This window comes from Erpetoichthys calabaricus, chromosome 12 (assembly GCF_900747795.2).
Source record: "Erpetoichthys calabaricus chromosome 12, fErpCal1.3, whole genome shotgun sequence".
NCBI lineage: Eukaryota > Metazoa > Chordata > Cladistia > Polypteriformes > Polypteridae > Erpetoichthys > Erpetoichthys calabaricus.
In genome coordinates, this window is record NC_041405.2 from 3036473 (window position 1) to 3051393 (window position 14921).

Genomic DNA, 14921 nt, shown 5'->3' on the forward strand with positions numbered 1-14921 from the left:
TTTAGGAAAGTGCATGAATTTTCCAAAACGTTATCAAAATGCCACATTTAGCACAGTTGCCAACTTGCCACATATTTTGAATGCTGCTATGCCCTTCCGCTTAATTTTACCCCAATAGCTACTTCAATGTGTGCTTTGTTGTTTCACAACCCCTAAAAACATCCTGAATGTCATCTCTTCCAATAGTTAATGGCTAATCAATATAAAATACATCTGGGGTGAAAGATCTGACATTCAGGGCACCTAAGCAGGGCTCTTAAAATGGGGTCCAAAAAAAGACCCATGAGACACAGCATTGAGAGCCAGCATTTGAGGGTACAAAAGAAAAACTTCACATTCAATGCAATTTCTTTAGTCCACGGTACTCCAATGTGTACCCTACAGTAAGCACAGCACCAAATTCTCTCAGGGACAGTGAAATACATGTTTATACTTGGCGAGCACAAGGAAAAAGACCTTCCCCACTAACTAAAGGCAACTCCGATTAAAAAACCAACAAAGCACCAGCACACTGATTAAAATAAAAGTTTACCAGTAGATATCACGCCTTCTACACAGAAGACTTTTAGCTTCTGTATTCATTAATTCACCCTAGTAATTACCTAAAACTCTTCTAATCCACACTCCACTCCCTCCATCTATGAATTATAAAATCTGCAGTAAGAGCCCTCAAAAGTTCCGAGGACGTCAGAGGGAACTGAAACATCAAGGCTTGGATGAGAGGAGAGAAGAAGTTTATTGCCTGCCATTTGTTGTTGAAAAAGTAAACAAATAAAACATTTAAAACTTACAGAACAACATACATCTTTCCTCCTTGTGTTACACTGAAGTCATACAAAATAATTTAAGAAAGGTAAAAATTCAGATAAAAAAGCATACAATAATCACAAAAGCTAAAAAAGAAAACCCTCTTGACAATCTCTATCTGATTTATCTTGTAACATCATCTTCAGATTTAAAGGAAATTACAAAAAAAAAAAAAAATAGTAACAGACTGGTTTAAAAAGGAAAAAAAAAAAAAAAACACACTAAAAACCAATAAGAACCAATTCAAGAAGGCTCCCACCAGTAAACCAAATCTTCCTTCATTCATACAGCTTGCATTCGTCACTCTTTCAGCCTGGCACCCCTGTGTGTTCTACAGCAATTATGCAGCATGGCAGATAATTGACTCCCCTATCTATGTGTAGTCGTGACATGCCAGTTACATGGTGTTGCTCTAAAAATCAAAAGACGTGTAGATTCTAGTAAGTCCTAGCAGTTCTGTCAGTGCCAGTGGGCATGATGATGAAGGGCAGTGGCCTTGATGAATTCTAAGTGGCTTGCATATAAATGAAGAGAACCATCAATGTCCACCCATTTCACCTTGCCTGCATCATCGCCAGCCTCCAGAGGAATCTGGTCCATACAAGAACCTACAAGAAAGAAACAAAAACTCAACCACGGGATCCAAGACTTCCACTTTCCACCATTCCCCTCTCTGCTCCTATTAAGTACACCACCCCACCCCCCAAAGCCAGCCTCACCAGAATCATCATGGAAATTCATTGCAACGGTCTCCATCCAAGCATTATCTGTGTTCCTGGGATCATCTACATAGCCTTCATACACCTAAATAAAACAAAAAGGTATTGAACTGAGCCACAACTCCCAAAATAAGAATCTCAAGTGTTTGTTTATTCAAATCTCTTGGTTGCTAGACTGGATATCTCAAGGGATTCCTCATAAAAATCTCATCGTGTATCGGGAACAACAAGGCTTGTTCAGAAATGGTGCATTCAAGGACAAAGTCTGCTGTAGACCACAGTAGCCAGAGCGCAAAAAAAAAAAAAAAAAAAGAAGATATATATAGTTTAATAACTTTACACTAAGTGCAAGTGCACTTAAGAACAGTGTGCCGGACTCATAATTAGCCTTTTTAAAACAAACGAACCTAACACAACATATTCAAACATATCAATATAGTGGAGTAAAATCCAAACTCCCAATATACTACATCAAATGCATTGTAAAAATGATCATTCCATATGTAAACAACTGCAATTTGATTTAGGAAGAAGACAACTGAAAACAGGCCCGTCATTCTGCTCCGGTTTCTGAAATGTTACCTTAAAGGCTGGCTTGCTGAAGAGCTCCCTGAGTTGCTCTTTTAGCTTCTTTCTCTCCTCACCAGATTTTTGAAGCAGATTCAAAGCCTCCTCTCCAAATTCACGCCGCAGTGTGATAGAGACCTTCTCGCCTGCATCCACCATTCCCTGTAAAAAGGGGGCAGCTACAGTTAAGCATCAAAAGCAAGCCACGCATGTAACTGGTATTCCAAACGGGTGTGGACAAAACCTAGCAGAAGAGTGAAAATGCACTCACTCCAGGGATAGCCCACTCTCCACAGTCTTTCCGCCGGATTGACACAAACTGCAAGATTGGTTTGCCAGAATGAGAGTGTAGAACCTTCATACTGTCTCGGTCTCTCTTCCATCTGCCAAGAAAAGAAGGGGGAAAGTTCAGAACCCCATCACAATTTTTTAAAGTTTTAATGTCCAGCCTGTTACTTGATCTTTGATGCAATTTACATTTGTCAGGCTTTGGACCTGGCACCTCCAAAATAAGACATACTCTTCTATTTTAGGAATCAATAATTCTAATACTTTGGCCAAAAACAAAAAACCACACATGGTATAAGAGTAACTCACCTGGTAATAATGGGGTCACCTGCATGATTGGGACCCCAACGGCCCAGTAAACCTCTACCTGTTATCCCAGTTCGTCCATGAGGGTTCCTGTTGGAAGCCAAAGGGAAATAACGAGCTGTTGAGTATACAATTGCAATCCTGCAAAAAACATAAGCTGACCTCTCTCCTTGGGTGTCATTAGGTTTTGAATGGCATACCTGGGATAGCCTTTCTCAGTCTGATACTGCCCCTCGTAACTTTGCCTATCCACTTTCCCATCCAAATGGTTGAACTTTGGGCTGAATTCTCTGTGGGGGCAAACACAGTATAAGCAAGTCACCTGACATAACCAGGTTATCAGAGGACAAAGTGATGAAAGAGTAAATAAATCTCAAACTAAACAAGTGTAGCAGTTCCTATAGTTGATTCTGTTAAAAAAAAACATGTTCTCTCTACTTTCCATAAAAAGAACAGTTCAAGAATTTAATTCATGCAAAGTAGTGGCAATAATACAGAGAATGAGGAAAACTGGAATAGAGCTGGGGCAGAAAAAAATAAAAGGAAGCTTTAGGTCAAGCAGTGTAAGCTATTGAAGGCCATATCATAAAGCACAATACAGTACACAGCAAACAACAAGATTATTCAATGAGTAGATTTCAGAAAAACTAGTGTTTCTTTTAAACTACATTTACCTAATTTTCACTTTTAAATAATGTGAAAATTAGCTGCAATAAATTTAGAATCTATATTCATAGGAAATGAAATGCACATCCTGCGGTGGGCTGGCGCCTTGCCCGGGGTTTGTTTCCTGCCTTGCACCCTGTGTTGGCTGGGACTGGCTCCAGCAGACCCCCCACCGTGATCCTGTAGTTAGGATATAGCAGGTTGGATAATGGATGGATGGATGAAATGCACATCCCAGGGTCACACTAGTGTCACTATATTTATTCAATGAGTTTATCTTTGTATAGTGTTCTTCACAGCGTGCAGGCTCAGAGCACTGTAACATTTTCAAAGGTAAAATGTGATTACAAACTTTACAAATTACTCATGACATAATGTATTAGCAAAGATAATGCTTTGTTTAAATATTCAGTACATCAAAGCAGTTCCAGATTGATTAACATAATGGAGGCTGACAACATCTTTCCACTAACATCATTAAACTTTGGCCAGGTGACAACAAAGGAAAACAAATGCTAGTCAGTGGGGATAGCGGGGAAAATAAACCTCTGGGGGATCCATAAAGTCACAGCCAAAGTTCGACACAGTCACTGTCCTACATCTTCCTGAAGCTGCTCATAAAGCTTTCTCATCATTGTGTTAAGAGAACACATCTCATATCTTATAGTAAAGGATCTCTCGCTGTGTGGTTCAGCTGGTAGACGCCGCTCCATCTATAAAACGAACCATTACTCACCCAATTTCAGGGTCAGCCCATACAGGTCTTTTCTTCACTGTTTCGTCTGTGTGTGGTATGGGTTTGTAGTCCACAAATGCCACCTTCCAGTTAACCTTCTCATCAGGAACTGGGAAGCGCCTTATATCTGACCCTGGGTATACTGGGCAGCGTGCCTTAACGTGAGGTGGTGACATGGCACAGGTGTTGGCTGATGTGGATTGGTGGAGCCACGTGCTTAACTGCACACACGCTGAATGCCTATGAAGCAAACAAAGATGGGAGTGATCAAGCTAGAAAAGCCAGTCTGACGTATTTTTAACCAACCCCAAAATATTTAGGCCATATGTGCTGGAGAGAAGGCTGTGTCATACCCAAATTCTCCTGTCAGCTATATGCATTATGAAAATATTGCTAAATAGCAAGAGATGCCTAAAGTATGTTAGTTCAACATAATTAGTTATGGTAATGTAACAAGAAGAAATCCCTTTAACACAGGAAAAAAATCTCTAGCAGCTGAAACAAACATTAACCTTAAAAGAGAGGACTTTACTAATTTATTCCTTTAGACCAGGGGTCCTCAATCACGGTCCTGGAGGGCCGCAGTGGCTGGAGGTTTTTGCTCCAACCCACATGTTTAATAAGAAACACTTACTGCTCAAGTAACACTTCTGCTTCACTTTAGTTGTCTCACTCATTAAGATTTTGAACCCTTATTGCTTATTTTAGTCTCAAACAGCTGTATTCTCTGTTTTTAACTGCTCCTAATTAGCAATAACATGCAAATGACAAGAGACCAGCATTTCTCCATTTACCTTGTTACCATTTACACCTGTGTGTATTTATCATGCACTATTGGGTTTAATTAAATACTTGGAAGGAAAGTGAAGAGAAAAAATTGAAAGACTGAGAATTACTCATCCATTTTAGCTTTCATATCATTAGGATGATATCCTTAGAAAGCGGAACAAAATCCAGGATATGAGAATTACCTGTCAGAGCAAAGTTAATTTCATGGCTTTTTAGTGCTTTAAATTATTGGCAAGAATTGCTTTCTAATGAAGCAACCAGGTTAGAACAAAACTCTGCAGCCACTGCGGCCCTCCAGGACTGAGATTGAGGACCCCTGCTTTAGAATGATATGAATAAGAATATGTACTGGCAATATACAGAATGGATGGACAACCAGTTCCCAAGATCATGGAGTTAAAAATCTTATCTTTACTTTTATTATGTAAATTAACAATTTAATTTCTGCATTCAGTAAGTAAGAACTTCTCTGAAGAAAGGTGAGTAAACAAACACGGGGAAAGCTTTTTGTGGTTTTCTCCGATAGTTAAACCCAAATGTTTAATAATTTTGTATACTTGTGCTGTGTAATGTTTTAGACTACTTTCCCTACACAAGAAGTCATAAGGCAACTGGGCACCAAATGCATTTTGCTGCAACAACCTAGAATATCTCAAACACAACTCACTAATACTACTTTTCTGTAACCCAATAGCCGATTAAGCTCATTTATTTACACATTCTTCCATCAATTTTCTATGCTCACGTATCATATAACAACTCAGTAAAGGCAGAAATGAACCCTACGTGGCGTGCCAGGTCGGCACACTCAGACACACACCTGCACTTACTCATACAAAGCCAAGTTTTGTGGTACTCTAGTTAACCCAACATGCAAACCTTTGCGATGTGTCAAAAGCAAATTTGAGGGAAACAACAAAACAACACACACACACACACACACACACACACATATCCACCCGATACCCTGTGTACTCCCAATGGTAGAACAACAGTGCTGGCTCTCTCTGCAAAGCATTACATCATAGAGGGGTTGCAGAAGTGTTTTGTGAAAAGGAAAGAGTCATGATGAAACACATATCCCTTTGCAGAAAGTGTGTTACCACAAGCACGTTACATTATATTTTTACTTCCCACTGATACATCAGGAGTAAAAGTAAGCCCAGTCAACAGAACAGCACAATGGTTAGAGGGGCTGCCTCACAGTTCAAGAGTGTTCAGTTCAGACTTTGGCTTTGTTTTAATGATTTCCTTCTGAATGCATGGGCTTTCTCCAGATATTGCGGTGTTGCTTCCATGCCACAGACATAAGCGTGTCAGGCAATCTGACATCACTAAAGCTGGGCCTGAATAGCAGTTGTGCAATGAAAGTGGCCAGGGTTGTTTTCTGTCTTGCCATTGTTGTTGAAGTTCTTTAGACTTGCTATAACAATAACATTTAGTTCCTTTTCCCCAGCCACACTTACCAACTCATACTGTGGAATCCCAAGGCATCCCAAGGCCATTTGGGAAATACAATCCTCCCAATGAGCCCTAGGTCTTCCCCAAGGTCTCCTCCCAGCTGGTAGTGCCCGTAAAACTTCCACAGGGAGGCATCCACATCAGATGCCCGAACCACCTCAATTAGCTCCTCTTGATACAATGGTCAGCGGCTCTGCTCCAAGCCTCTCCTGGATGGCTGCCCTTCTCACCCCATCTCTAAGGGAGAACTCAGCCATGCTGCGGAGAAGGCTCATTTTAGCCGCTTGTACCCACAATCTCATTCTTTCAGTTATTACCCAAAGCTCACGACTATAGGTGGGGGTGGGGATGTAGACTGGCTGGTAAAGCGAGAGCTTTGCCTTCTGACTCCGTTCCTTCTTCACAACAACAGATCAATAAGTCTAATGTTATCTTCAGATTGTCAGGGACCACAGAAAAATGAAAACTCCAGCTGGCTGGAGAAAATAAACCTGCAGAGGTTTCAACTTTCAAGGGCAAATAACTGCCCAGCCCTAACTGCGCATTCACCAAACCTGATTGTTACTGATTTGATGCTCATGTCCTAGAAGACTTGATGTAGCCCCACAATTTCATTTAAAACAGGGATCTCAAACTCCAGTACAGGAGGGCCTCAGTGGCTACAGGTTTTCATCCTAACCCTTTTCTTAATTAGTGACTTGTTTTTGGTGCTAATTTACTTCTTTTGAATTAATTTTAATTGACTTGCTTTTTAAGATTTGTTCCTGAACTTCTTCATCCTTCTTCTGATTTGCTTTATTTCCTTCCTTGAATGGCACCCAAATAGAAATGAAATGAGAAGTGAGGGAGCCAACAGAAGACCAACTAAGTCAGGTCCTCAAACTCCAACCAGTTCCTTAAGATAGATAGATAGATAGATAGATACTTTATTAATCCCAATAATTAGACGGCGATTGTTGTTGTTAATTAAACTCGTTCTTTAATTCCGTGACTTGCTTCTGCTCTTATTGTGTAATAGCAGACATTTCTGAAATTATTGATTTTCTCTTTTCTATGAGCACTGGGGACCTGAGCAGATCAACATTCCAGAGACCTTCACCTTTCTTTATTTTCAGATATCGCATGATGGACACAGTTTGTTGGTCATGTTTTGGCTCATTTTGTATCTCATTATTGTTTAGCATCTAATTAAGGATAAAGAAACAATTAAGGGGTCAGAGTCTTCAAGAGCAAGTCAATTACAATTAATTCAAAAGAAGTGAATTAGCAGCAAAAACAGGTCACTAATTAAGAAAAGCGTTAAGATGAAAACCTGCAGCCACTGAGGCCCTCCAGGACTGCAGTTTGAGATACTGGAATTAAAAATAACTTACAGCTAACGTAACATCCTGCTAATCGAGTTAAGGGTCATTGTGGGTCCAGAGACTATTCTAGGAGCATCTGATGCCAGCCAACACAGATTAGTTGCGTATTCTAAACAAATTCCAAAATTCACATCACTAGGATGTACCCAGGTGTGGGGGGTAATGGGTTAGGGGTTGAACTAAATTGGCAAAGAGGAGAACATACAAAGTCTGCACAAAAAACAGGGCATGGGAGTCAAATTCAAGATGCTAGCTTTTTGAGAAAGCAGTGCTAAAAACTGTACCACCCTATAGCCAGTACCTAGTTATTTATAAGGACCATCTTCTTGTTCTTCTTCTTTCGGCTACTCCCGTTAGGGGTTGCCACAGCGAATCATATTGTCCGCATAATGAGTTGCCCTTCCTGATGTTACCCTCCCCACCATATGGCTCCAAATAAAAAAAATTTAAGAATAAATGTTAAGAGTATGTAACAATAATGAAGAGCAGACCAAACCACCACTCTTTAAAAAAGCATCACAGTTGTCCAAACCTCAGCGTAACAAGAGGCAAAGCAGGGCAGGGCAGTTCAAGGCAGTAGAAGTAAACATGAGAGGCTTTTAAAATATTCAAACATCACAAGGGCACAGAGAAGGGAAGCAATAAGGTATTAAAAAAATCAAGTTGGTGTCAATTCTGATTGACACTGCAAACAAAAAATAAAGTCGCAGGAAAATCTTCAGCTTTAATTGAAAAATAAAAATGGCAGCATGTGAAGATACTTGAAATTTTAAGGACTTGAAGCACACTGTAGTTTTTCATAAGTTGCAAACTTCTGTATGAGAGTTGGAACTGCAGCAAAGGTAAGCAGTAAGCAATACGTTATGTTTTAACACTTAGAGGGTCAATTACTGTCCCGTGTACGGAGTCCAGTGAAATTCTTGCTCGTTTGTGATAAAAGACAGCAGTAGTCAGGCTGCTTTGCAACAAGGAGACCAGGGTTCACGTTCCCATGTTCTCCCGGTGGGTTTTCTCTCACATTATAAAGAGGAGTACTTTAGCTGAACTGGAGCTGTTCAAACTGATCCTACCCCGAGTGTGTGTAAGTGTTTTCACCCTGTGAAGCACTGGTACTCTGGTCAGGTATTGTTCTCGTCCCTGTCTTGCACCCTGCGACTACTGAGATCGCCTGCCCCAGAGCCCTGTCCTGGATCAGTGGGTTAAGGAGATGAACGGTATTAAACAATGAACAACAGCAGCTGCAGCTTCAGTTTAGGGGAGAGAGACCACCTCCTCTCACCCCCTGACTGTAAAACAGTACTGTGGTTTTCGAGCATCTCTGAAGTTGAACATTACATCTGGATGGATACAAATGGCATGGGCTTCCTCCCACACTTTAAAGATGTGCACCCTACTTGAACTGGAGTTATTAAAACTGTGCTACTTTTCAGTTGTTTTTAATGATATTTTGAGGCTTTCATTCCAACCAATACCTGACAATCCTGTGGCCGGCCAGACTGCGGTTGTCCCCCTGAGCTGATCACACACATAATCCAGACAGAGGAGCAGCTTCAGCGACAGACTGCTGTCACCGTCCTGCTCCACTGACAGATTGAGGAGATCGTTCCTCCCCCAAACTATGCGACTGTTTAATTCCATCCGGGGGGGTAAACGTTAACATTTAACATTATACATAGTTATTGTCTGTTTTTCACCTGCATTATTATCATTCTTTAATATTATTTATTGTATCAGTATGCTGCTGCTGAAGAATGTGAATTTCCCATTGGGATTAATAAAGTATCTATCTATCTATCAACAATGAAACTGCTTTGTTTCGAGGTCTTTCTGAGTGAACTCGTTGAATGGGAAAACCGAAACCGAGAAGGAAACTGCAACTCTCAGGGACACAAAAGTGTTGGTCTCCGAGCAACTAAACTCCCACACTGACATGAAGACACACATCACGGCCGATGAGATGATACGCGGCTTCACGTCAAGGGAGCGGAGCTCGGCTTCTCTTTACGGTTGGTGTGTTTTTATGATCTCAATCACCAACGCCATATCAACTCTACGCTGCACTTTGACACACCTTGCGAAACGTGCAAATTCGGGCGTACGGGTATCAGACACCTCTGTGCACACCGTCCACCACATTAAACAATTGTTCAAATTTAAAGAGGAATTGTATCGTGAAGTGCAGAGTCCATCATTCGGATGCTGTATGGACCAGGAACTCCCACGGGCTGTCATCAAGGAGACTTCCTCAGTACGAAACAAGCGAGGATCGTCAGTGACTCCTTTGTGCTAATCTCACCTCTAAACCGCCCCCCACCCAACACGAAGCCGGGGCTGATCGTTTTTTAAAAAAACTCTCTCGATCCACGGTGACACTCACCTGTTGTCTTTGGCCCAGCAGGATCCCAACACACTAAGCGTTAAGCCGAGAACGTAACCCGACTTCGTCCTCCTCATAACCCAGGGCGTGCCCAGTATCCAAGAGACACCGCCAAACACCAGCGGAGGGCGGCGCGTAACTGCAAGAAATCGATAAGAATCAACATGGGATCCGCCCGCGGCAGCTCTCAAGGAAGGCGCGTGGACAGCCCGCCAAAGCCGTGTGCAGCAGCGCCATGTTGGGTGAGGGCGAGCGAGAGGCGGTCTGAGCCAGCTGTGGGGAGTGAGGCGCACGCGCACGCGCACCGCGGCCATGTCGAGTAAGGGCATGACACAGGCGGCTCGGGACGTCCGCTGTTGAGATGTCAGGCGTCACGTGGGAGGCCTTTTAGCATTTAATCACCTTGATTCAAATGAAAATCCAAACTGCTAAAGAAACGATTCATGCCTTTAGAAATTTCGCAATCAAAACAGGCTGAGTAAATGTTAAAACGGCTTGTCATTATGATTAAGGGTTTTTGAAGCCAAGTAAACGGAATCTATTTCACGTCATCCACACGTAATCTTTATGCAGCATCGCTATGAGCAATTGAAGGCCTGATTTTGCTTTTCCAGCTCAATTAAACAAATACAACTTGTTCAGCAAGACTTGTTGGCCATCTCTATTGTTTTTCAGAAACTGGTTAATGAAAATTATCTTTGTGGCATTGTAAACAGTGAAATAAATGATCTATCTATCTATCTATCTATCTATCTATCTATCTATCTATCTATCTATCTATCTATCTATCTATCTATCTATCTATCTATCTAATCCTGCCTAATATACCTAAATCTATCTATCTATCTATCTATCTATCTATCTATCTATCTATCTATCTATCTAGTGCTAAAGTTGAGTACAAAAACTTATTTTTAAATGTTCAATTTCGGCTGTTAATTTGACTGCAATTATGTACTAATTGTTAATAAAGGTCTATTCAAAATTTAAAATTATCTATCTATCTATCTATCTATCTATCTATCTATCTATCAATTATATAGTGCCTTTCACATCTCTATGTTTTGCATGCAGCGGCCTGGCCCCATTTCCTTTCACTTGCTTGCTCAATCTCCAGTATGATGTAATGGAAGTCGAGATAGTATGCAATGCGATAAAACAAGCAGGCCATTGTTTTAGAAATGCAGCTGATTAAGATGTTAACTTTGAGAGATGTTTATTTGAGTACAATCGAGTAAGTTCCATTTTTGAGCGGTGGGTCTTCCTGACTTTGATCTTATAATTGATCAATGAACAAGTTTCGGTGAAATGATGGAGACACCTGCTCAGTCTATGAAGTAATGACGGCCAGTTTTCAGTCCATTGATGGACATTACAGTATGTAATGGTGGGGAGAACTGATAGTGTTTTGTGTAGATGGTAAGAGATGTAATATGAACTGATGCACTTCCCGGTTTGGACACTTGCACTGTGGTCAGGTCTCTTTGTTTTACTGCGGTGGAATAAAGACTTTTCTGCACTTCCATCTGGGCTCTGAGACTGCCTTCTGTCAATAGTCAATCAGCCCCTGAGAGCACTCAGATTTAATTATTAATGGAGCCCATTTTTCTGTTTTCCCTTGGATCTGTCACTGACCTTGTAGAGCACTGCAAAGAGGCCTTGCAGCAGACGATATTTCTTAGTATCGCTGTATTTGGGCTGGCATCTTTGTACAAATTGGTCACATACGTGTGCCTTTCTTAGGGACGCACATTGAGTTGGGGACAGGAATTGGTGGGAGTTGCAATTTTATTGTCACGTGTGGAGAGTGAAATCTTTACCTGCACCTTCACCCACCATATAATCAGTCAACATTTCATTTTCTGGAAGAGAGAACACAAGTTGGCTTGGCTGATGGTGTGATTTAAACAGCACAATCGAGTAACAGTAATATTAATTCTTCACTATATCATTTTTAGATTTGGATTGGCTCCAGGCCCTGGTGTATGGAGTAAGATTGCTGTCAAAAATAACTCCATCATTCCACCATTGTGGCACATGTGTAGTAACAAAACTCGATTGTTTCTTCTTCGATAATGAATGCCTCCTGCATCCAATGATTGATAGATAGATAGATAGATAGCAAAGGTGCATACACCCGATGAGCCGCAATTAGGGTGAAATACATGTCATGTACTCTTTGTATTATTTGGCAGGTACTGTATAGTCACATGTGTGATCATTGGGGCAAAGTTGTTTCCCGCCAGAACACAAGAGGGCGCTGTTGTCTTACACCTTATCTCTTTCTACTTCTGCAGACAGGAGGACTGACAGCTTCAACATCTATGACATCACTTCTGGTGTTATACTGCCTGGAACCTCCTGCCAGAAGTCCTTATCAACGGGAGCCCCATCATCCTACAGGTGCCCCAACTCTTCTAGATAGATAGATATGAAAGGCACTATATAATAGATAGATAGATAGATAGAAGTGAAAGGCACTGTATAATAGATAGATAGATGGAAGTGAAAGGCACTATATAATAGATAGATAGATAGAAGTGAAAGGCACTATATAATAGATAGATAGATAGATAGATAGATACTTTATTAATCCCAATGGGAAATTCACATTCTCCAGCAGCAGCATACTGATACAATAAATAATATTAAATTAAAGAATGATAATAATGCAGGTGAAAAACAGACAATAACTTTGTATAATGTTAAATGTTAATGTTTACCCCCCCGGGTGGAATTGAAGAGTCGCATAGTTTGGGGGAGGAACGATCTCCTCAATCTGTCAGTGGAGCAGGACAGTGATGACGTATTTTTGATAGTTTGTTCACTCTTGAGAACTGAAGCAAGCATCATTTTCAGAATCAATTGTAATTTTCTAAAGTGCAAGCCTAATTTTCACGTGTGAAATGTAAATTTGACTTAAATTATTACGAGTTATTTTTTTCACAGTGATCTTACTCCATACTGGTGACTCCAAATTGAATGACGTCACCTCGTGTTTTCTAGTAATAAAGTTTCTGAGTGGGTTTGGAGTTGGCTGTCCTCTTTTATCTTCGAGGTTTGCCTTTACAGGTTTTTCCTGGTGCCGCTGTTACATAACAAAATGGACGGCTTTGAAAGCCCCTGGTCAGGACATTTTCCACCTCTCCAGGTTAGACTGGAACTGCAGGTTTTGTTTGTTTCCAAAAATGCTGCTGTTACCTCAGAGACTTGGCGCATCAGGCGATTTTTTGATTTTTTTTTTAGTCAACTAGGATTGGGTTATGTTGCCTTCATGTTCTATTGGACAGATGGGAAATGCCACACTAGCGTCCAACAGATCTGCAGCTCCAAAAATTTGGAACAAGCAAAGAGACCCGAATTCTCAGAGTTGGGACGTAACTCTGATTTGCACCTTGGTTAATTTTGTCAAATAAAAAATAATAACCTGGTCAGCCTGAAGTGCCACTTTTATGGTTACATTGCATTTGTCATTTGGCCTGTTATTGCAGACCATCTAACAAATTAACAATGAAGCTTGCATCTCTCTGGAAATTCACACAAACACACTGAAGTGGGAAGGTGAAACATCACAAAAACTCTGATAGCACATGAGAGTAGCATTAGAGCACAGAGAAATGATTCTAACGTATGACCTTATTACTACATCAGTCTGTTTTGTGTAAGCACGCAGTCCAGGGGTGTCCAGCTCTGATCCTGGAGGGCCACAATGGCTGCAGGTTTCCATTCTAACCCTTTTTAAATAAATGACCATTTTTGCTGCTAATTAACTCCTTTTGCATTCATTTTAATTGACTTGCTTATTTAAGACTTTAACCCCTTTTTTGTTTCTTTTCTTCCTTAATTAGCAACCAAAAAATACATCAGATACAAAATACATGACCAGCTAACCCGTGTCCATCATACAACATCTGAAAATAAAGAAAGGCGAAGGTCTCAGTAAAGCTGATCTGCTCAGGTCCACTAAACACTTTCCTGTGGTCGAAAGAGAGCACCAGCAAGCCATGGAATTCAAAAAACGAGTTCAACGAACGTCAAGAATCAACTTCTAATTAAGAAAATGGATGGAGTTTGAGGCCCCCAACTTAGCTGGTTATCCGTTGGCTCACTTCACATCTCCTTCTTTTAAACGAAAACAAGAAGCAATTCTGAGAAGTGTTAAATAATAAAGGCAATCAAGCTGAAAGGAAAAGAAGTCAATTAATAGCAGGGATTGCTTACTGATTAAGAAAGTCGCAGGAAGGAAAATCTGCAGCCACCGCAGCCCTCCAGGATCGGAGTTGGACACCCCTGGCTTAGTCCAAAACAAGTTTGCAGGGAGCCCAAGCCTGGCATGACGCAGGACCCTGCTGTGGTTGGGCTGCCATTCTACTGTATTGCCGTGTCCATTAATGTGCACTCCTTCATTCATTAACCACTTTAGAGATGCCACTTTGCCATTTTTGGGATGGAAGCGGAAATCAGAGAACCTGTAAGTCAGGGGTGTCCAACATCCGGTCCTGGAGGGCTACTGTGGCTGCAGGTTTTCATTCAAACCCTTTTCTTCATTAGTGGCCAGTTTCTCCTGCTAATTTACTTCTTTTGTTTTAATTTTAATTGTCGTACTATTTAAGACTCGGACCCTTCAGTTATTTCTTTTTATTTTCTTAATTAGTAGCCAAACGATAATGAGATACAAAACGAGCCAGCTAACCTGTGTCCATCATTCAATAGCTGAAAATGAAGAATGCTGATGGTGTCAGTAATGTTGATCTGCTCAGGTCTGCAAAACATTTGATAATGTTCTTAGAAAAAGGAAATCAACAGTTTGGGAAATACTAATAACAAGTTTAATTAACAAG

The 14921-nt window shown here is 40.9% G+C and overlaps 1 protein-coding gene across 1 annotated transcript; it reads right to left on the reverse strand.

Moving 5' to 3' along the window:
• Positions 1-717: 717 nt before the first annotated feature.
• Positions 718-10426, reverse strand: nudt9 (nudix (nucleoside diphosphate linked moiety X)-type motif 9). Its single transcript, XM_028814861.2, has 8 exons — positions 10081-10426; positions 4090-4329; positions 2888-2977; positions 2691-2777; positions 2365-2476; positions 2109-2255; positions 1527-1611; positions 718-1415 (listed from the first exon to the last, which is right to left on the reverse strand). Exons 1-8 carry the CDS (start codon positions 10407-10409, stop codon positions 1267-1269), a joined length of 1239 nt encoding a protein of 412 aa, XP_028670694.2. The 5' UTR covers positions 10410-10426; the 3' UTR covers positions 718-1266.
• Between the last annotated feature and the right edge of the window lie 4495 nt (positions 10427-14921).